This window comes from Heterodontus francisci, chromosome 7 (assembly GCF_036365525.1).
Source record: "Heterodontus francisci isolate sHetFra1 chromosome 7, sHetFra1.hap1, whole genome shotgun sequence".
NCBI classification, from domain to species: domain Eukaryota; kingdom Metazoa; phylum Chordata; class Chondrichthyes; order Heterodontiformes; family Heterodontidae; genus Heterodontus; species Heterodontus francisci.
In genome coordinates this window covers 106,781,037-106,800,243 of record NC_090377.1, presented here as the reverse complement: position 1 = coordinate 106,800,243, position 19,207 = coordinate 106,781,037, and the positions used below count along the sequence as shown (strand labels likewise).

At 44.2% G+C, this 19,207-nt stretch overlaps 1 protein-coding gene across 1 annotated transcript in view; it reads right to left on the bottom strand.

Moving 5' to 3' along the window:
* LOC137372223 (collagen alpha-3(VI) chain-like) overlaps positions 1–19,207 on the bottom strand; it is a 244,888-nt gene that overhangs the window by 174,210 nt on the left and 51,471 nt on the right. The window contains exons 8-9 of the mRNA XM_068035869.1: positions 15,933–16,529; positions 10,465–11,058 (exon numbers count right to left, since the gene is read on the bottom strand). Of these exons, the coding sequence (XP_067891970.1) occupies positions 10,465–11,058; positions 15,933–16,529 (1,191 nt within the window). The remainder of the gene's footprint in view (positions 1–10,464; positions 11,059–15,932; positions 16,530–19,207) is intronic.

Genomic DNA, 19,207 nt, shown 5'->3' with positions numbered 1-19,207 from the left:
TTCCCCACCACCACCACCACCACGGGGGCAGATTTGAGACCTGGAAACAGTCTCGACCTCTATTTCCTCTCCCCGGAGGGAAAATCCAGCCCAAAATATCAATCGCACTAATACAGAGAGTCTACATACCACCTAATTTTGGAAGGGAGGTAAAAGAAATATGCAAAAAAATTAGAGAAATGAGTGAAAAAAAAAGAATAATTATGGGGGATTTGCACTATCCTGAAATTAATTGGTCAGACGAAGAAGAGGTAGATAAAGACCATGAAGGAATGAAGTTCCTACAATTTGTACAGGACTCCTTTCTACCCACGATGTAAGAAGCCCGACAAGGGAAGGTTTGTTACTGGATCTAGAAATGGAGAATGAACCAGAGCAGAGAAGAACATTAAAAGTAGGGGAACATCTAGGCAATATTGACCATTGTATAATACCCGATGCTCAAAAATTTGATAAGACCTGAAAACGTGCACGGGGATCGTAAATACGTGACGAACCCATGTTCGCTGCTTCCAATGCGGACAGCATGCAAAATTCATGCTATCTGTTCATTTAATTTAGTGTGCAGCCTGCAGTAAGAACGCCGTTGAGTAGCTGCACCCATGAGCCGGGGATGCAAAATTGGGAGATACTAGTACCTGCACTACTTAAATTTAGCCTGCATCTCTTAAAGCGGAGGTGTATTATGGCTGGAGCTGGTGTCGGAGGAAAAGTGAATTTGACCTGGAAACAACACAAGAATGGCACAACATTACAGAGGGTGGGCTCCAAGATTTTCCAGTGCTGCATTGGAGGCCTTGGTTGAGTAGGTACAGAGGAGGAAAGATGTTATCTGTCTGCAGGGGACCAAAAGGCCCTCCAATCAGACTCTCAGAAGGCAGTGGGACCAAATAGCTGTGGTGATCAATGCCAGGTATATAGCTCCGAGGGCCTGGATGCAGTGCAGCAAGAAGTTCAATGGCCTCGCATGAGTGACCAAGATCAGTGAATGCATCTTCAAATACCATATCCCACCAACTGCTAAATGCAGCACACCCCCATCATTCAGCTATCAATCACAACTCATACTTCATATTCAGAGCTTCACCTCACCCTCACATGCTGCAAGGTTCACATCTAGGTCTCATAGTTAGCATACACTTGCAGCTATTCAACCATGACACATTACACCACATTCACTTCAACACATTATACCACATTCACTGAGACACTTCCCTCCCTCTTGCAGTACAAGTTGGTGCATAACTGGAGGCAGTAGAACCTAAACAGCAGGGTACAGGCATGGCTGTATGTCCTTAGTCCCATGGAGCATACGGTGGTCATCATCATTGGAGCAGACATGCATCAGGCTGTGGCCAGGGGCAGGGCTGAAACCTTTGAAGATGACAGTATGCTCATACCTAATCCTCCTTCTCATGTCCCACTTCCCAGCATCCCACAATCTCTTCTGATTTACAAGCTGCAGTTAATGAATGCAGGAACCTCTTGCTTCCCCCCTGCCCTCACTACAACCCTAGCCTTGTGCCTTTCGCCTTTTAGAAACCCAAGAAATGCAACCTGGCCAGGCATTGGTGGAAGAGAAAAAGGCCGCACCTGGAATCTTGGGTGCAGTTCTGGTCCCCTTTCCTGAGGAAGGATATACTTGCCATAGAGGGGGTGCAGCAGAGGCTCGCCAGACAGATTCCTGGGATGGTGAGACTGTCCAATGAGGAGAGATTGAGGAAACTGGGCCTGTATTCTCTGGAGTTCAGAAGAGCGCGAGGCGATCTCATAAAGGGATAGATAGGGTAGATGCAGAAAGGATGTTTCCCCTGGCTGTGGGGTCTAGAACCAGGGGACACAATCTCAGAACAAAGGGCAAATCATTTAGGACTGAGTTGAGAAGGAACTTCTTCACTTAGAGGGTGGTGAATCTTTGGAATTCTCTGTCCCAGAGGGTGGTAGAAGCTCAGTAACTGAGTAAGTTCAAGACAGAGATCGATAGATTTCTAGTTGCTAATGAATCAAGGAATAAGAGGATAGTACGGGAATATGGCATTTAGGTAGAAGATCAGCAATGATCTAGAATGGCGGAGCAGGCCCGAAGGGCTGAATGGCCTACTCCTATTCCTATGTTCCTATCTTCCTAAGAAGAAATGCCATTTTCACAGCTGCAACCATCAGCTCAGATACTGACATTAAACGTACTTTAGTAGATAATTCAAAGGCCCAAACTGCATATGGTAACCCACTGGGCATGAATGGTCTGCAGCCCGGGTCGGGGACAAGGTTAGCAAAGGTACCAGTTCATCGTAGGTCAAGGTCACACAAGTTCTGCTGTAGAGGACTTAGATGAGTACGTCAACAGGGAGGCGTACAGAAGAACACTGATGAATACACCCAATCAAATGCTTGGTGCATTGGCAGCCTTGAAGATAGCCTGCAGTCAATGTCAAGAAGCATGGTGGAGTCCAGCACCAATTTGGCACAGGACTTTGTGCAGAACATGATGGAAGTGATGGTCAACTCCATGAGGACACTTCTGGACCCATCCATGGTGCAGCATCTGATGGCAAATGACTTAGTTTACATTGCATCACAAGGAGAAGCCACTCCATGTCTGGGTGCTCTAGTGGAAGCTCAGACTTAAGTCACACAAGCTCAGCTTGCTTTCACGCAAGTTCAGCTGGCTGCGATGGAGGTTCAGACTGCTGCCATCATAGCTGCAAATACCACTGTTCAAAGGGTCTTGTAGGTTGTCACAGTAATCTGTCCTCCTACACATTGGTAGGATTGCAGAGGTGCCACTCTGGTGAGTGAGACATAAAACCTACTGTCCCCTTTTAAGTTGACACCATTGATCCGCTGACCACTGCCACTCATTGGGCTGGATTTTAAGAGCCCGCCGTCACTCTCGGTGGTGAGCTCAAAAAATGGCGGCTTGCAAGCCTTAGAATCGCCATGATCTCATGTGCGGCGGCTCATTTAAATGGCTGGGGCGACCTGCTACCCCCAATCACGTGGAGGGGACGGGCTGTCTGTCCCTGGCAATGGCATCAGCTACCTGTGCACAGGCGCTGGCGCCCTTTTTAAAGGGCAGCCAGCCCTGCTGGCATATTTAAATTTTTAAAGATTCATCTCCCCCAAACTTTAGCAAATAAAATTTTAATGTCCCTTTGCCACCCTCCAATAACAATTACATTAACTTCCCCCAAAATACAACTTTAAAATCTGACCTTCTGCTCCCCAGACTGCACAAAGTTTAAAGTTCACCCCTCCCCGCCATCCCCTACATCCATTACATTTATTTGACCCCATCCCCGCACGCCTCCCCACCCCACCGCACTGGAAATCTTAACTCCTCCACCCTCCCCTCCAGTATCACGCTGGCTTTCTCCAGACAGGATTGCGGCAGGCCCGGAAGATTCAAGGTAAGTTCATTTAAATTTATTCATCTCATTAATTTAAGTACTGAAATGGATCCCGTCAGTCAGCGGCGGGGAGGCCGCCAAGGAGCCTCGCTGCCGCCGGGAGGATCGGGCCGGGCCCTACTGGCGTTGCGCTCCATGGCGGACATCTGTCGCAATCATTTTCCGGCCCCCGCTACGATGCCCGATGTCATGGGCTTGGTAAAATCCAGCCACTTGCTTTTGCCTATCAGCCAACCACCCCAGACTGCTGCCACCCATGCCAAAGTGGTGCAGTCCGAATTCAGGCTTTCAAGGACCAGATCTGCTCAAGAGCATCCTGTAAGGCCGTCTTCAGTCTCCGCCAGTGAGTGTCAGCCGCCTTCCACCAGCCATGCTGCAACCACTGGGGTAGCACTGCGTAGCAGCACTAGGACCAGCAAAGACACATGGAAGACTAAAGGAACGCTTAAGGGTGATTAATTAACTTTTGTATGCTATATTGAGAATGATTAAGAAGGGGAAAATAGAGTACGAGAGGAAGCTTGAGGGGAACATAAAAACTGACTGTAAAAGTTTCTATAGGCATGTGAAGAGAAAAAGATTAACTAAGACAAATGTAGGTCCTTTACAGTCAGATGCAGGGGAATTTATTATGGGGAACAAAGAAATGGCTAACCAACGAAATGCATACTTTGGTTCTGTCTTCACAAAGGAGGATACCATCCTCGGATGGTGATGGCAAACACGAGGGGACATAGCTTTAAGTTGAGGGGTGATAGATATAGGACAGATGTCAGAGGTAGTTTCTTTACACAGAGAGTAGTAGGGGCGTGGAACGCCCTGCCTGCAACAGTAGTAGACTCGCCAACTTTAAGGGCATTTAAGTGGTCATTGGATAGACATATGGATGAAAATGGAATAGTGTAGGTCAGATGGTTTCACAGGTCGGCGCAACATCGAGGCCTGAAGGGCCTGTACTGCGCTGTAATGTTCTAATGTTCTAAATATCATACCAGAAATGTTGGGGACCACAGGGTTCAGTGAGAGAGAAGAACTGAAGGAAATCAGTATTAGTAGAGAAATGATGTTGGGGAAATTGATGGGATTGAAGGCCGATAAATCCCCAGGGCCTGATAGTCTGCATCCCAGAGCACTTAAGGAAGTGGCCCTAGAAATAGTGGATGCATTGGTGGTCATCTTCCAAGATTCTATAGACTCTAACAGTTCCTACAGATTGTAGGGTAGCTAATGTAACCCCACTACTTAAAAAAGGAGGTAGAGAGAAAGCAGGGAATTATAGACCAGTCAGCCTGACGTCGGTAGTGGGGAAAATTCTAGAGTCCATTATCAAAGATTTTATAGCAGAGCACTTGGAGAACAGTGGTAGAATTGGGCAGAGTCAGCATGGATTTACGAAAGGGAAATCATGCTTCACAAATCTACTAGAATTCTTCAAGGATGTAACTAGCAGAGTTGATGAGGGGGAGCCAGTGGATGTGGTTTATTTGGACTTTCAGAAGGCTTTCGACAAAGTCCGACATATCATGTAAAGTTAAAGCGCATGGGATTGGGGGTAGTGTAGTGCGATGGATAGAAAATTGGTTGGCAGACAGGAAACAAAGAGTAGGGATAAATGGGTCTTTTTCCGAATGGCAGGCAGTGACTAGTGGGGTACCATAGGGATCGGTGCTAGGACCCCAGTTATTCACAATATATATTCATGATTTAGATGAGGGAACTAAATGTAATATCTCCAAATTTGCAGATGACACAAAAACTGGGTCAGAGGGTGAGGAGGATGCAAAGAGGCTCCAGGGTGATTTGGACAAGTTGAGTGAGTGGGTTAATACATGGCAGATGCAGTATAATGTGGATAAATGTGAGATTATCCACTTTGGTAGAAAGAACAGGAAGGCAGATTATTATCTGAACGGCTATAAACTGAGAGAGGGGAATATGCAGCGAGACCTGGGTGTTCTCGTACACCAGTCGCTGAAGGTAAGCATGCAGGTGCAACAGGCGGTAAAAAAGGCAAATGGTATGTTGGCCTTCATAGCAAGAGGATTCGAGTACAGGAGCAGGGATGTCTTGCTGCAATTATACAGGGCCTTGGTGAGGCCACACCTGGAATATTGTGTGCAGTTTTGGTCTCCTTCTCTGAGGAAGGATGTTTTGCTATAGAGGGAGTGCAATGAAGGCTTACCAGACTGAGTCCTGGGATGGTGGGACTGACGTATGAGGAGAGATTGAGTCAGTTAGGATTATACTCGCTGGAGTTCAGAAGTGTGATGGGGGATCTCAGAGAAACCTATAAAATTCTAACAGGACTTGACAGGGTAGATGCAGGAAGGATGTTCCCAATGGCGGGGGAGCCCAGAACCAGGGGTCATAGTCTAAGGATACAGGGTAAACCATTCAGAACTGAGATGAGGAGAAATTTCTTCACCCAGAGAGTGGTGAACCTGTGGAATTCGCTCCCACAGTAAGCAGTTGAGGCCAAAACATTGTATGTTTTCAAGAAGGAGTTAGATATAACTCTTGGGTCTAGAAGGATCAATGGGGCGAAAGCGGGAACAGGTTACTGAATTGGATGATCAGCCATGATCATAATGAACGGTGGAGCAGGCTCGAAGGGCCAAATGGCCTACTCCTGCTTCTATTTTCTATGTTTCTATATGGCAGGATTTGATTTATAAATTTGGGTTTGGAAAGTTTTGTATGGATTTTATTTTATTTCAGCAAGAGGATTCTGTGATAGTCCATGTCAGAGGGAAGTTAATGTGTGGGATTCATGGTGAACGGGGAACTGAGATTGTGTTCACTAGCACCACAGTCAGATGAATCAATCATGGACAGCCTGGCCAAGAAGGTCATGTTAGTTGACCCCTCCTTTTCCTCCTCCTCAGCTAGTCACCATATAGCTGGTGGCAAGGTCTGGCCCTTCATGATGGTAAGGTTGTGAAGCATGCGGCAGACAACAATGAAGATTGATGTGCACTCTGCTGAATACTGCAGGGCTCTCTAGAGTGGTTCAGGCAGTGGAAACAATGTTTAAGCACCACAATGGCTCGATCCACACTGTGTGTGGCAGCATAGTTTTTGTATATGCATTCTACTCACGGTTACATGGGTTGCACACCAGAGTCATGAACCATGTGGGCAACAGATAGCCCTTATCACCACTAGCCACTCTCTGGTTTGTCTTGCCATTTTTAAAGGGCAGCCAGCCCTGCCGCCCAATTCAAATTTTTAAAGTCCTACTCCCCAAAATTAAATAAATAAATGTCTTACGCCCTTTTCCCACTCCACCACCCCCCCCCCCGCAATAACAATTTAATAAATATTTGCCCTTCCCCCCACAAAACATTTACATTTTATATCTGACCTTGCCCCCATAAACTGCACAAAGTTTAAGGTTCAACCCTTCCCACCATCCCCTCCAGCCATTACGTGTATTTGACCCTGTATCCCCACCCCTGTCCCTGCACTAACAAACTGACCTCCTCCTCCCTCCCCACCAGTGTGGCGCCTCGTTTTCCCAGACGAGGATCTGAATGTGAGGGAGTGGCAGCCGCTGTGCCGAAGATCGTGGCGGCCCCTCAAGATCTCAGGTAAGTATATTAAAATATATTAATTTCATTAATTTGAATATTTAAATTGTGGTCCCATCGCCCAGCTGCAGAGCCTCGCCACCACCAGGAGGATTGGGCCGGCCCTCATGATATTGAGGTCCGCGGTGGGCCTCATCTGAAACCATCTTCAGGAACCTACCCCCTCCGCACACCACAGAACCGGATGCCTGGGGAGGACAAAACCCGGCCCAATATGTGTAGTGAATGCATCCTGCACCATAGGAAGCCTGCAATCCTTGTGAAGCTGCATGCTTGCTCTGCCTGCCTGCTTCTCGCTGGCAAGAGAAAATCAAATATATTCAGTTCTCTTGGAAAACGGAGCCTTAATGACCTCCCTTCTGCAACAGTGGATGGCAAACTGGGAGACGTTGCAAACATTGCCTGCTCCAGCCTGGAAGGAGCCAGACATATGAAAGTTTATGGTCACAGTTACCTTCACAGCCACTGGCATTGACATCCTCGCCCTGCTCTGTGGCTGCAGTTATGGATGTAGCAGGTGGCAGGCTTCAGTTTGGACCTCGTGAGGGAAGTCGAGACGTGTGACACATTGCTCCTCGCTGAGGTTGAGGTTGGAGAATTGCTCCATGAACACTCTGGGTGGATATGGCCTCCTGTTGAGACCCCTTCTCCACCACCCCCACCCCCACCCCCGCAATACTCCTCCCCTCTTCTAGCAGCTTGTCCTGCTCTTTGTTGGCTCTGCTCATTCTCCTGGTCATGCTGTAGGCCAAGGGATTTGAAAACTACTCTATCCATGTCCAGGAGCAAGAGCAGAATCCTTGTAGCTATCACATCCTGTATACTTCAGCAACTTTAAGCAGCTCTGGAAAGCACCAAATATTTCTACAATCAGTAGAAAGTAATCAACAACTAACCTGAAAGTAGTTGATGATCCCTTTAAATAGCACTGTTGGGAAGTCCTTCCTGCTGCTGAACGCATGTTCAGTTGTGCAAGGTTAAGAGAAGGTGTTAGCTCAGGAGGTCCAAACTGAGCTCCAAATTGCACAGCTAGCACCAAATCAGAATTACCACACAGACTGGCATCACGATCGATCTACTCTGCATACTTCCGCTGGATGCTCCCTGCGCATTGCTAATGTCATCACCGATAAAACAGGTGCCATGCAACTGAATTTTGCAGCTTTTAAGGTAATAATTGGGATGGACATAAGCATAACAAAGATCTGGTTGACAGATTGGGGAAAAAAAACTAATTTTGAGGAACTGAGAGTAGAACTTCAGAAAAATAAAATGCACACAATATTGCAAACAATAATTGATGTATAACAGCAATGGAAAACATTTAAAAAGTTCAACAGTGCCCAGAAGAATATACATTCCATTAAAAAAACAAGGACAAATTAAACACTATTGAGACACCGTGATTGATTAAAGGCATATGGGAAAAATTGAGGGCAAGGAGAAAGGCCTACACTAATTACAATGGACAGTAGGGAGAGCATGACAAGGGAAAATACAAAGAGATTAGGAGAGAAGTCAAGAAACAAACTAGGAAGGCAAAGAAAGTCTATGTAATTAAATGATCAAGGAACATAAAACAAAGCAGTAAATTATTCTAGTCACATACATAAAAATGGAATGTTAGCATGGTACAGGCTAGTAAGGGGCAGACAGAATAAAATCACAGGCAGCAATAGTGAAATTGCAAAAAATATTAAATTAATATTGTGCTGTGATCAGGTAGGCATGACGCTGGAAGATGAGATTAGAAATGATATAACTGCATTTAAAATAAAAAAAGCGTTGAATAAACTAATCAAACTCAACAAATATAAAACCCCTGCTCCGGACAGATTGTAACAACACATTTTAAAAGCATCTATAATGAAAAGATAGAGGAGGTACTGCTACATACAGTTAATAATTTGTTAGAAACAGATGTAGCGCTAGAGGACTGGCAGATAGCTGAATCTATACCTATATTTAAAAAAAGGGAGATTGAACATATCCAGGAAACTTTAGACCAGTAGCTAAACATCAGTGGAAGGTTAAATAATGAAATCCTTACTAAGGGAGAAAACAGAAAAACAGGTAGAAACCAAAAATATAATGAATCATCAGCATGGATTTCAAAAGCGAAAGTCTTGCTTAGGCAACCTCGTTGACTTCTTTGAAGAGGTAATAGAGAGAGTAGGCAAGGTTAACGGAGTAGATGTAATATATCTAGATTTCCAAAAGACCTTTGATAAAGGTACCATATCATTGACTAATGAATAAGGTTAAAACATGAGGTGTCAGGCGATCAGTAGCTGAACAAATACATAGCTGGCTGTCATACAAAAAGAGAGTAGGGGTAGCTATTCAAAGTGGCAGAACATAGGAAGTGGGGTCCCACTTTGGGACTTTGAAATCAACAGCATAATTTCGAAATTGAGGGAGTGTGGCAGGGTTGGGGGGGGGGGGGGGGGTGTTGCTGGTGGCAGTGTTAATACCAGGAAGACAGCAACATAGCACGAGATAGTAACAAACTTTCAGAATGGGCATATAAGTGACAAATGAATTTCAACATAGATAAGTGAGATCTTATATTTTGCTAAGAAAAATAACGAGTTGCATATTACTTGGAAAATAAGAATCTGTATGGGGTAAAGGAGCAAAAAGGGCCTAGGAGTACAAATATACAAATCACTAAAGGTAGTGACATGGGTTAATAAGGTCATTAAAAAAAAAAACAAGCAGGAGGGTCCATTTCCAGAGGGATAGAATTGAAAGTAGAGAGGTTATGGTGAACTTGAATCAAACCTTGGTTAGGCCACACTTGGAGTACTGCATGCAGTTCTGGTCTACTAAAAAGTATATAGAGGCACCTGAGAGGGTGCAAAAAAGATTTACGAGGATGATACCAGAACTGTGAGGTGATACCTATCAGGAAAGGATGAACCGGCTGGATCTACCTTTCCTTGAAAAGAGAAGTCTGAGGGGTAACCTATTAAAGATCTTTAAAATCATGAAAAGTTTTTGATAGAGTAGACACAGAGAGAATGTTACAACTTATAAGAAGAGTAAAACAAGTGGCCATCAATATAAGATAATCACCAAAAAATCAAATAGTGAATACAGAAGAAACTTCTTTACCCAGAGAATGGTGTGAATGTGAAACTTACTACCATCGGAAGTAGTTGAGGTGTATAGTATAGATGGATTTAAGGGGAAGCTAGATAAGCAGATGAGAGAGAAGGGAATTGAGGGATATGCTGATAGAGTTAGATTTGGAAGGCTGAGAGGAGGCTTGAGTGGAGCATAAACATCAGCACAGACTGATAGGGCAAAATAGTCTGTTTCTGTGCTGATTATACTATGTAATTCTATGTATTATCTGAATTTCATTTCAACCTTTTCTCATGCAGGATTATGATTCTCTGGATTGTAATTTTCTATATTTTGAGTGTGACTTTTTTTAAAACTAAAAATCACATTCTCACCTTCAACTTTTGTGTGGATTTGGATTATCTGATCTCTGTTGAGTCTTATCAATGGTGACTCCATACTTTGTTGTATTGTTTCCACATTCTGCAGATCATCCACCTTGAAAATAAAATTAGGCGACAGGGAAATCTGTTGGAGTTCACCGTCATCTGCGTCTCTTGATCCAATACTGAAAGGTGCTACACCAGCCTGTTTCAGTGCTAATGCTGCCTGACTAACATCGTCGGTGGACTTGCTGGCAGTGAGAAGGATCAAGAACTGGGGAACACCTTCCTCTGCTCTGCCACCAGCAGACCGAGTGAAGATATTCTTTGTGACGTAGTCCAAGGCTTCACCAGTGTTGGCTCGTCTCCCTCCTATTTGCCCGAGATTATTTATTGCATCCTTCACATCACGTTTTGTGGTGTAGCTGTTTAAATAGAAGTTGACTCTGGGATCATCACTGTACTGCACCACACCAACTCGGACTTTATCACTTCCAATCTCAAGATTATCAACCATTCTAGAAATGAATCTTTGAACTGCAGGGAAAGCAGCTCTGACTTTGTCCGATCCATCAACCAGGAACACAACATCCCTCTTAATAGCATCTGCAAGAAATGGAAAATAGATCATAGAATGACAGAAACTTACGGCACAGAAGGAGGCCATTTGGCCAGTCATTCCTGTGATGGCTCTTTGAAGGAAGAGTCATGCTTAGTCCCACATCCCTGCTTGTTTATTAATCAAGGTTAGTCTGGGAAAGCAAATAAGCACTCCACAAATCTACCAGAATGAAACATGATAGTGGACTGAAATTCTAATTAGATTGGTTGCTTTCTCTGGATTTTGTAGTGCTATTTCTTAATTGAACCTTATGGGACAGGGTACACTTAAACAAAATACAGTCAATATTGGGGCTCAACCAACTATACCATCTTCTCATGGTGTAACTGAAGCACTTCTAGATCTGAGCAGGGGTCACTGTATTGACTTGTTATTGCACATCGTACAGTATTCTAAGTGAACCATAAGGCTCCAGGTGGGATTAATAACTAGATGTGACTGGATGCCAGATAATGTTTATCACCAAATCTGAAAAATAATGCACACTCTCTTCATTCTGGCCAGGATAGATTCTTCCAGTTATGCTCTCTTGTTGGATACTGTGAGTAATGCCATTGTTATAAGGAAATTTACCATTTGAAATTTTACTTGCTTATTTATCTGGTGATATGTTCAGAGTGTCTGTAGCAGTTGCACCTTTGTTTGTAATGATCTGTGTCTATATAACAGAACACAAAAACAAAACATACATTTTCTCAGGAAACCAAGAGTTATATACAATAAATTATTTGTCTTAAAATTGCTATGGCTACTGGTATAAAATAATAACACTCTGCATGCCATAATATAAATGACAATGACATGGAAGAAAATCAATTGAAGTGATGGGGAGGGGTAATTGCACATAAATGTCTTGAATTCAGATGCAGCATATAATCTTTGGTAATTTAAAATGCTGTTGCAGAGACAATTGGTGAAGGAGGAAATATGTAAATTAGTTTATTATTCTATTAAATTTTGGGTTTGGTCTTCATTACATTAACGCATCAACCAGCTAACAGAACAGTCTGTTTATTCAATAAGTGTAGTTAAAGCTGTTGAATCAATTTCTTTTTCTGCACTTAAAAATATTAATATATTATTTTATTTTAAGGGAATGGTAGAGTAGTGGCAATTTTACTGGACTAGTAATCCAGAGGCCTGGACATAATGCTTCAGAGACACAAGATAAAATCCCACCACAGCAGCTGGTGAAACTTAAATTAAATTAATTAATAAATCTGGACTAAAAGGCTAATCTCAGTAATAGTGACCATGATACTATTGGATTGTCATAAAAAAAAAACCTCTGGTTCACTCAAGTTCTTTAGGGAAAAAAATCTGCTGTCCTTACCTGGTCTGGCCTACATGTGACTCCAGACCTACTGCAATGTGGCTGACTCTTAACTGCCCTCTGAAATGGCCTAGCAAGCCACTCAGTTGTACCAAACTGCTAGAGGATAGTCGAAAAAGAATAGAACCTAACAGACCACCCGAAACTGATCTAGACATTGGAAATGACAAAGGCACACCCTGTCCAGTTGACTCTGCAAAGCCCTCCTCACTAACAACTGGGGACTTGTGCCAAAGTTGGGAGAGTTGTCCCATAGACTAGTCAAGCTGCAGCCTGACATAGTCATACTCACCGAATCAGACAAGAACAGACAATGTTCTTGACACCACCATCACCGGGTATGTCCTGTTCCACTAGAGGAAGTGGCACAGTGGTATACAATTGGGATGGCGAGCCTGAGAGTCGACAATATTGACTCCGAACCTCAAAGTTTCATGGCATCAAGACAAATATAGGCAAGGAAACAAGCCTCCTGCTGATTACCACCTATCGCCGTCCCTCAGCTAATGAATCATATTGAACACCACTTGGAATAAGCACTGAGGATGTACACAGAATGTCCTCTGAGTGGGGAGCTTTTATTTCCATCATCAAGAGTGGCTCAGTTGCACCACTACTGACCAAGCCGTGAAGGATATATCTGCCAGACTGGGCCTGCAGTAGATAGTGAGAAAACCAAAAAGAGAGAAAAACATACTTGACCTCATCCTCACCAATCTACCTGTCACAGATGAATTTGTCCATGACAGCATTGGCAGGAGTAATCACTGCACAGTCCTGGTGGAGATGAAGTCCCATCTTCACATTGAGTATACCCTCCATCGTGTTGTACGGTGGTACCACTATGCTAAAGGGGATTGGGATAGATTCAGAACAGATCTAACCAGCTCAAAACTGGGCATTCCATGAGGTGCTGTGGGCCATTATCAGCAGTAGAATTTTATTCAACCACACTCTGTAACCTCATGGCCCAGCATATTCCTCACTCTACTATTACCATCAAGCCAGGAGCAGCAACAGGCATACCTAAAAATGAAGTGCCAACCTGCTGAAGCTACAACACATTAGAGGCATGCTAACCAGCAGAAGCAGCATGCCATAGACATAGTAAAGCGATCCCACAACCATCAGATCAGATCTAAGCTCTGCAACCCTGCAATTAAACAACTAATGGGAGCAGGAGGCTCCACAAACAATCCCATCCTCAATGATGGGGAAGCCCAGCCCATCAGTGCAACAAAGCATCTGTAATCATCTTCAGCCAGAAGTGCCACGTGAATGATCCATCTCGGCCTCTTCGTGTGGTCCCGAACATCAGAGATGCCAATTCGATTCATCTCATGTGATATCAAGAAACGGCTAAAGGGACTGGATACTGCAAAAGCTATGAGCCCTGACAACAGTCTGGCAATAGTAATGAACACTTGTGCTCCAGGACCAGCCATGCCCCTAGCTAAGCTGGTCCAGTACAACTACAACACTGGCAGCCACCCAACAATGTGGAAAATTGCCAGGTATGACCTGTCCACAAAAAGCAGGACAAATCCAATCTGGACAATTACCACCCCAGCAGTCTACTCCTGATCATCAGCAAAATGTTGGATGGTGTCACTGACAGAGCTATCAAGTGGCACTTACTCATCTATAACCTGATCACCAATCTGTAGTTTGGGTTTTGCCAGCATCACTCAGCTCCAGATCTTGGTCCAAACACAGACAAAAGAGCTAAATTTCAGAGGTGAGGTGAGAGTGATTGATTGAGACATCAAGTCAGCATTTGGCCAACTACGGGACAAAGGAGCTACTAGAAAAACTGAAGTCAATGGGTATCAGGGGAAAACCTTCCACTGGCTGGAGTCATAACTAGCACAAAGGAAGATGGTTATGGTTGTTGAAGGCCAATCATCTCAACCCCAGGACATCACTGCAGGAGTTCCTCAGGGTAGTGTCTTAGGCCCAACCATCTTCAGCTGTTTCATCAATAACCTTTCCTCCATCATAAAGGTGAGAAGTGGGCATGTTTGCTGATTATTGCACAGTGTTCAGCACCATTCGCGACTCCTCAGCTAATGAAGCAGTCCATGCCTGCATGCAGCAACGTCCAGGCTTGGGCTGATAACTGGCAAGTCATATTCATGCCATACAAGTGTCAGGCAATGACCATCTCCAACCAGAGGGGTTGGTGGGGGCAGGGGGGAGCGGGTTACCATTGACCAGAAATTTAACTAGACTAGCCCTATAAATACTCTGGTACAAGTGCAAGTCTGAGGCTGGGAATTCTGCAGTGAGTAACTCATCTCCTAACAGCCAAAGCTTGTGCAACATCAAAAGGCACAAATCAGAAGTGCGACTGAATACTCTCCACTTGCTCCAACATTAAGGAAGCTCGACAGCACCAGGACAAAGCAGTCCACTTGATCAACACCCCATCCACCACTTTGAACATTCACTCGCTCCAACACCAGTGCAAAGCGGCAGCAGTGTGTACCATCTACAAGATGCACTGCAGCAACTTGCCATGCCGCCTTCTACAGCACTTTCAAAACTCATGACCTCCATCATTTCAAAGGCCAAGGACAGCGAATGATGGGAACACCACCAACTGCATCTTCCCCTTCAAGCCTCAAGGGAGTGCAGGAGCTGAGGATCCTGGGGTTATATGTGCACAAATTGTTGAAACTGTCAGAACAGGCTGAGAAAGTGGTTAACAAAGGATACGGGATCCTGAGCTTTATAAATAGAGGCATAGAGTACGTAAGCAAGGAGGTTATGGTGAACCAGTATTAAACACTTGTTCAGCCTCAACTGGAGTATTGTGTCCAATTCTGGGCACCACACTTTAGAAAGGATTTGACGGCATTAGGGAGGATGCAGAAAAAGTTTTCCGAGAATGGTTCCAGGGATGAGGAACTTCTGTTATGTGGATAGATTGGAGAGGTTGGGTCATTCTCTTTAGAGAAGGGAAGGTTGAGAGAGGATATTTGATAGATGTATTCAAAATCATGAGGGGTCTGGCCAGAGTAGATAGTGAGAAACTGCTCCCATTGGCGGAAGGGTCGAGAACCAGAGGACACTGATATAAGGCAAAAGAAGCAAAGGTGACATGAGGAAAAACTTTTTTTATGCAATGAGTGGTTAGGAACTGGAATACATTGCCTAAGTGTCTGGCGGAGGCAAATTCAATCGTGGACTTCAAAAGGGAATTGGATATTTATCTGAAGAGAGAACAAATTGCAGGGCTACAGAGTAAAGGTGGGGGAAGAGTGTCGAGCTGAGTTGCTGTTGCAGAGAGCTGGCATAGACATGATAGGCCGAATTGCATCATTCTGTGCTGTAACCATTCTATGGGTACACTGTGCTTCAACATTATAGGGCTGCACACAGTAATGAAAGATTTTATGCGACTGTATATCTGAATAGAATTCGAATCCCTTTATCATACCGTATTATAATTTTTGGCTTGTGACTTTCTCTCCATTTTATAGTGCAATTTTTGTTTTTAAACATTGGAAATGACGTTCTCACCGCCAAGAATCGTTGTCTGGATTCGGATTATCCGATCTTTGCTCAGTGTTGTCAATGGCGACTGCAAACGTTGTTGAACTGTTTCCACATTCTGCAGATCATCCACCTTGAAAATATAACCAGGCGACAGGGAAATCTGTTGGAGTTCACTGTCATCTGCGTCTCTGGATCCAATACTGAAAGGTGCTACACCAGCCTGTTTCAGCGCTAATGCTGCCTGACTAACATCGTCAGTGGACTTGCTGGCAGTGAGAAGGATCAAGAACTGGGGCACACCTTCCTCTGCTCTGCCACCAGCAGACCGAGTAAAGATGTTCTTTGTGACGTAGTCCAAGGCTTCACCAGTGTTGGCTCGTCTCCCTCCTATTTGCCCGAGACTATTTATCGCATCCTTCACATCACGTTTTGTGGTGTAGCTGTTTAAGTAGAAGTTAACTCTGGGATCATCACTATACTGCACCACACCAACTCGGACTTTATCACTTCCAATGTCAAGATTATCAACCATTCCAGAAATGAATCTTTGAACTGCAGGGAAAGCATCTCTGACTTTGTCCGATCCATCAACAAGGAACACAACATCCCTCTTAACAGCATCTGCAAGAAATGGAAAGTGAATTTCTGACAGTTAGTGGTCATGTATAAAAATAAAAGTGCTACATTAAAAGTCTAGTATGTTTGAAAGGAGACAATTTAATGTTTTATCTGGTTAAACAGTAATAAAATGCACATTCTTATTACACCATGAAAGCCTTGCGTATCATGAACCTGATATTAACAAGTCAATAGAAATAGAGACTTAACTCATGGGATTACTGAGGGTCAGTAATGCTCATTAATCTCTCAGTCTTGTCTCAATAATTCTCCCAATACAGTACCTCCAATGTGATCAAACAAAAAAAAAAAATATTTAATTTATATCAAGTTCCTGATAAAGAGTGATTTCTTGGGTAATTTTTATTGGTACAAGGGGCAAATAATTATTTGGGGGCACTTGTTTGATTGAGTAGTTGTTCTTATTTAATTTCATCAATGGGAATATAACTTTTTTTTGTCAGCAATTCCACTGCTAATTCTAAGTTCATTGGGGCATGGTTTAGCTCTACACTATCTATCAAACAATTCTCAATAAAGAACTGCATATTCAAATGCAGATGAAAGCACTCTCTTCACTGTCCAACACTGCAACTAGTTTTCCATACTACCTAATTTATGAATCTGTGAACAATTGTGCTAAATTTTTTCCAACAGAGGCTTCAAGAGAAGTTTGCTTCAATAATTTTAATTTTCACATCGGTTTTGCCCTCTCCTTCAAAGGCCAATTCTTTGTTGAAGAATAATTGCATTAAAAATTAAATAGTGGCACTTTACGGGTGGCATTTAGCATTCCACTGGTGCTGGCATTGGACATCACAGCGCTTTTGCAGAAATGACTCTATATAAGTCCACAGCACAGTTGCCAGGTATGAGCGAGGTGGCAAGAACTAGGTTCACTCACTCCTGCACTGGCTGTGGCACTCTGTCACTGCAATCTAAATACTGCCAACCCATTCTGGTCATGCTATGCACAAAAAGTAGGACAAATCCAACCCAGCCAATCACCGTCCCATCAGTCTACTCCCAATCATTAGCAAAGGTGATGGAAGGGGTCGTCGACAGTGCTATCAAGCAGCACTTGCTTAGCAATAACCTGCTCACTATTGCTCAGTTTAGGTTCCACCAGAGTCACTCAGCACCTGACCTCATTACAGCCTTGGTCCAAACATAGACGAAAGAGTTGAACTCCAGAGGTGAGGTAAGAGTGACTGCCCTTAACATCAAGGCAGCATTTGACCGAGTATGGCATCAAGGAGCCCTAGCAAAACTGGAGTCAATGGGAACCGGGGGAAAAATCTCCGCTGGTTGGAGTTATACCTAGCACAAAGGAAGATGATTGTGGTTGTTGGTGGTCATCATCTTAGTCTCAGGACATGACTGCAGGAGTGTCCTAGGCCCAACCATCTTCAGCTGCTTCATCAAAGACCTTCCCTCCATCGTAAGGCCAGAAGAAGTGGGATGTTCACTGATGATTCCACAATGTTCAGCACCATTCATGACTCCTCAGATACTGAAACAGCCCATGTTCATATGCAGCAAGACCTGGACAACTTCTAGGCTTGGACTGATAAGTGGCAAGTAACATTCACGCCACACAAGTGCCAGGCAATGACCATCTTAAACAAGAGAGAATCTAACCATCTCCCCTTGACATTCAATGGCATTACAATCGCTGAATCCCCCACTATCAAATCCTGGGGGTCACCATTAGCCAGCAAGTGAACTGGAGCAGTCACATAAATGGTGTGGCTACAAGAGCAGGCCAGAGGCTGCAAAGTCTGCAGCAAGCAACTCACCTCCTGCCTCCCTAATGCTTGTCCACTAACTAAAAGGCACAAGTCAGGAGTGTGATGGAATACTCTCCACTTGCCTGGATGGATGCAGCTCCAACAACACTTAAGAAGCTTGACATCATGCACGTCAAAGTAGCCCGCTTGATTGGCATCCCATCCACCACCTTCAACATTCCTCCCTCCACCATCGATGCACAGTGGCAGCAGTGTGTACCATTTACAAGATACACTGCAGCAACTCACCAAGATTCCTTTGATGCCTTCCAAACCCATGGCCTCTACCATCTAGAAGGACAAGGGCAGCATATGCATGGGAACACCACCACCTGCAAGTTCCCCTCCAAGTCACACACCATCCTGACGTGAATTATATCGCCATTCCTTCAATGTTGCTGGGTCAAAATCCTGGAACTCCCTTCCTAACATCACTGTTGGTGTACCTGCACCCCAAGGACTGCAATGGTTCAAGACAGCAGCTCACCACCACCTCCTCAAGAGGGGTGGGCAATAAATGCAGACCTAGCCAGCAACACCTACATTCATTTCACCAGAAATAAATAGAAAAAATTCTAGGGTCAGCATGGAGAGGGGTTAGACAGGATGGGCAATAGCTAGTGGGGTTCATCCTTAAATGCTGCCTGATTCTCCTTTGCTCCATCCTGTCCTCATCTTCCTCCTACTCCATGATAATGACATGCAACGAACATGCTGTAACTGTCCTAAGATGCCCTCACTGTAGTTGGGATGGTGTGGGTCAAAATCTTCCGATAGCCTCACACTCTCAGAAGCAAATCCAGTTCTGGATACACAAACGGTCAACAAAAAAAAAGTGGAAAAGTTGCTTCCAATGGCAGAAATTGCAATTAAAGCTTTCTCTTCTCCAGG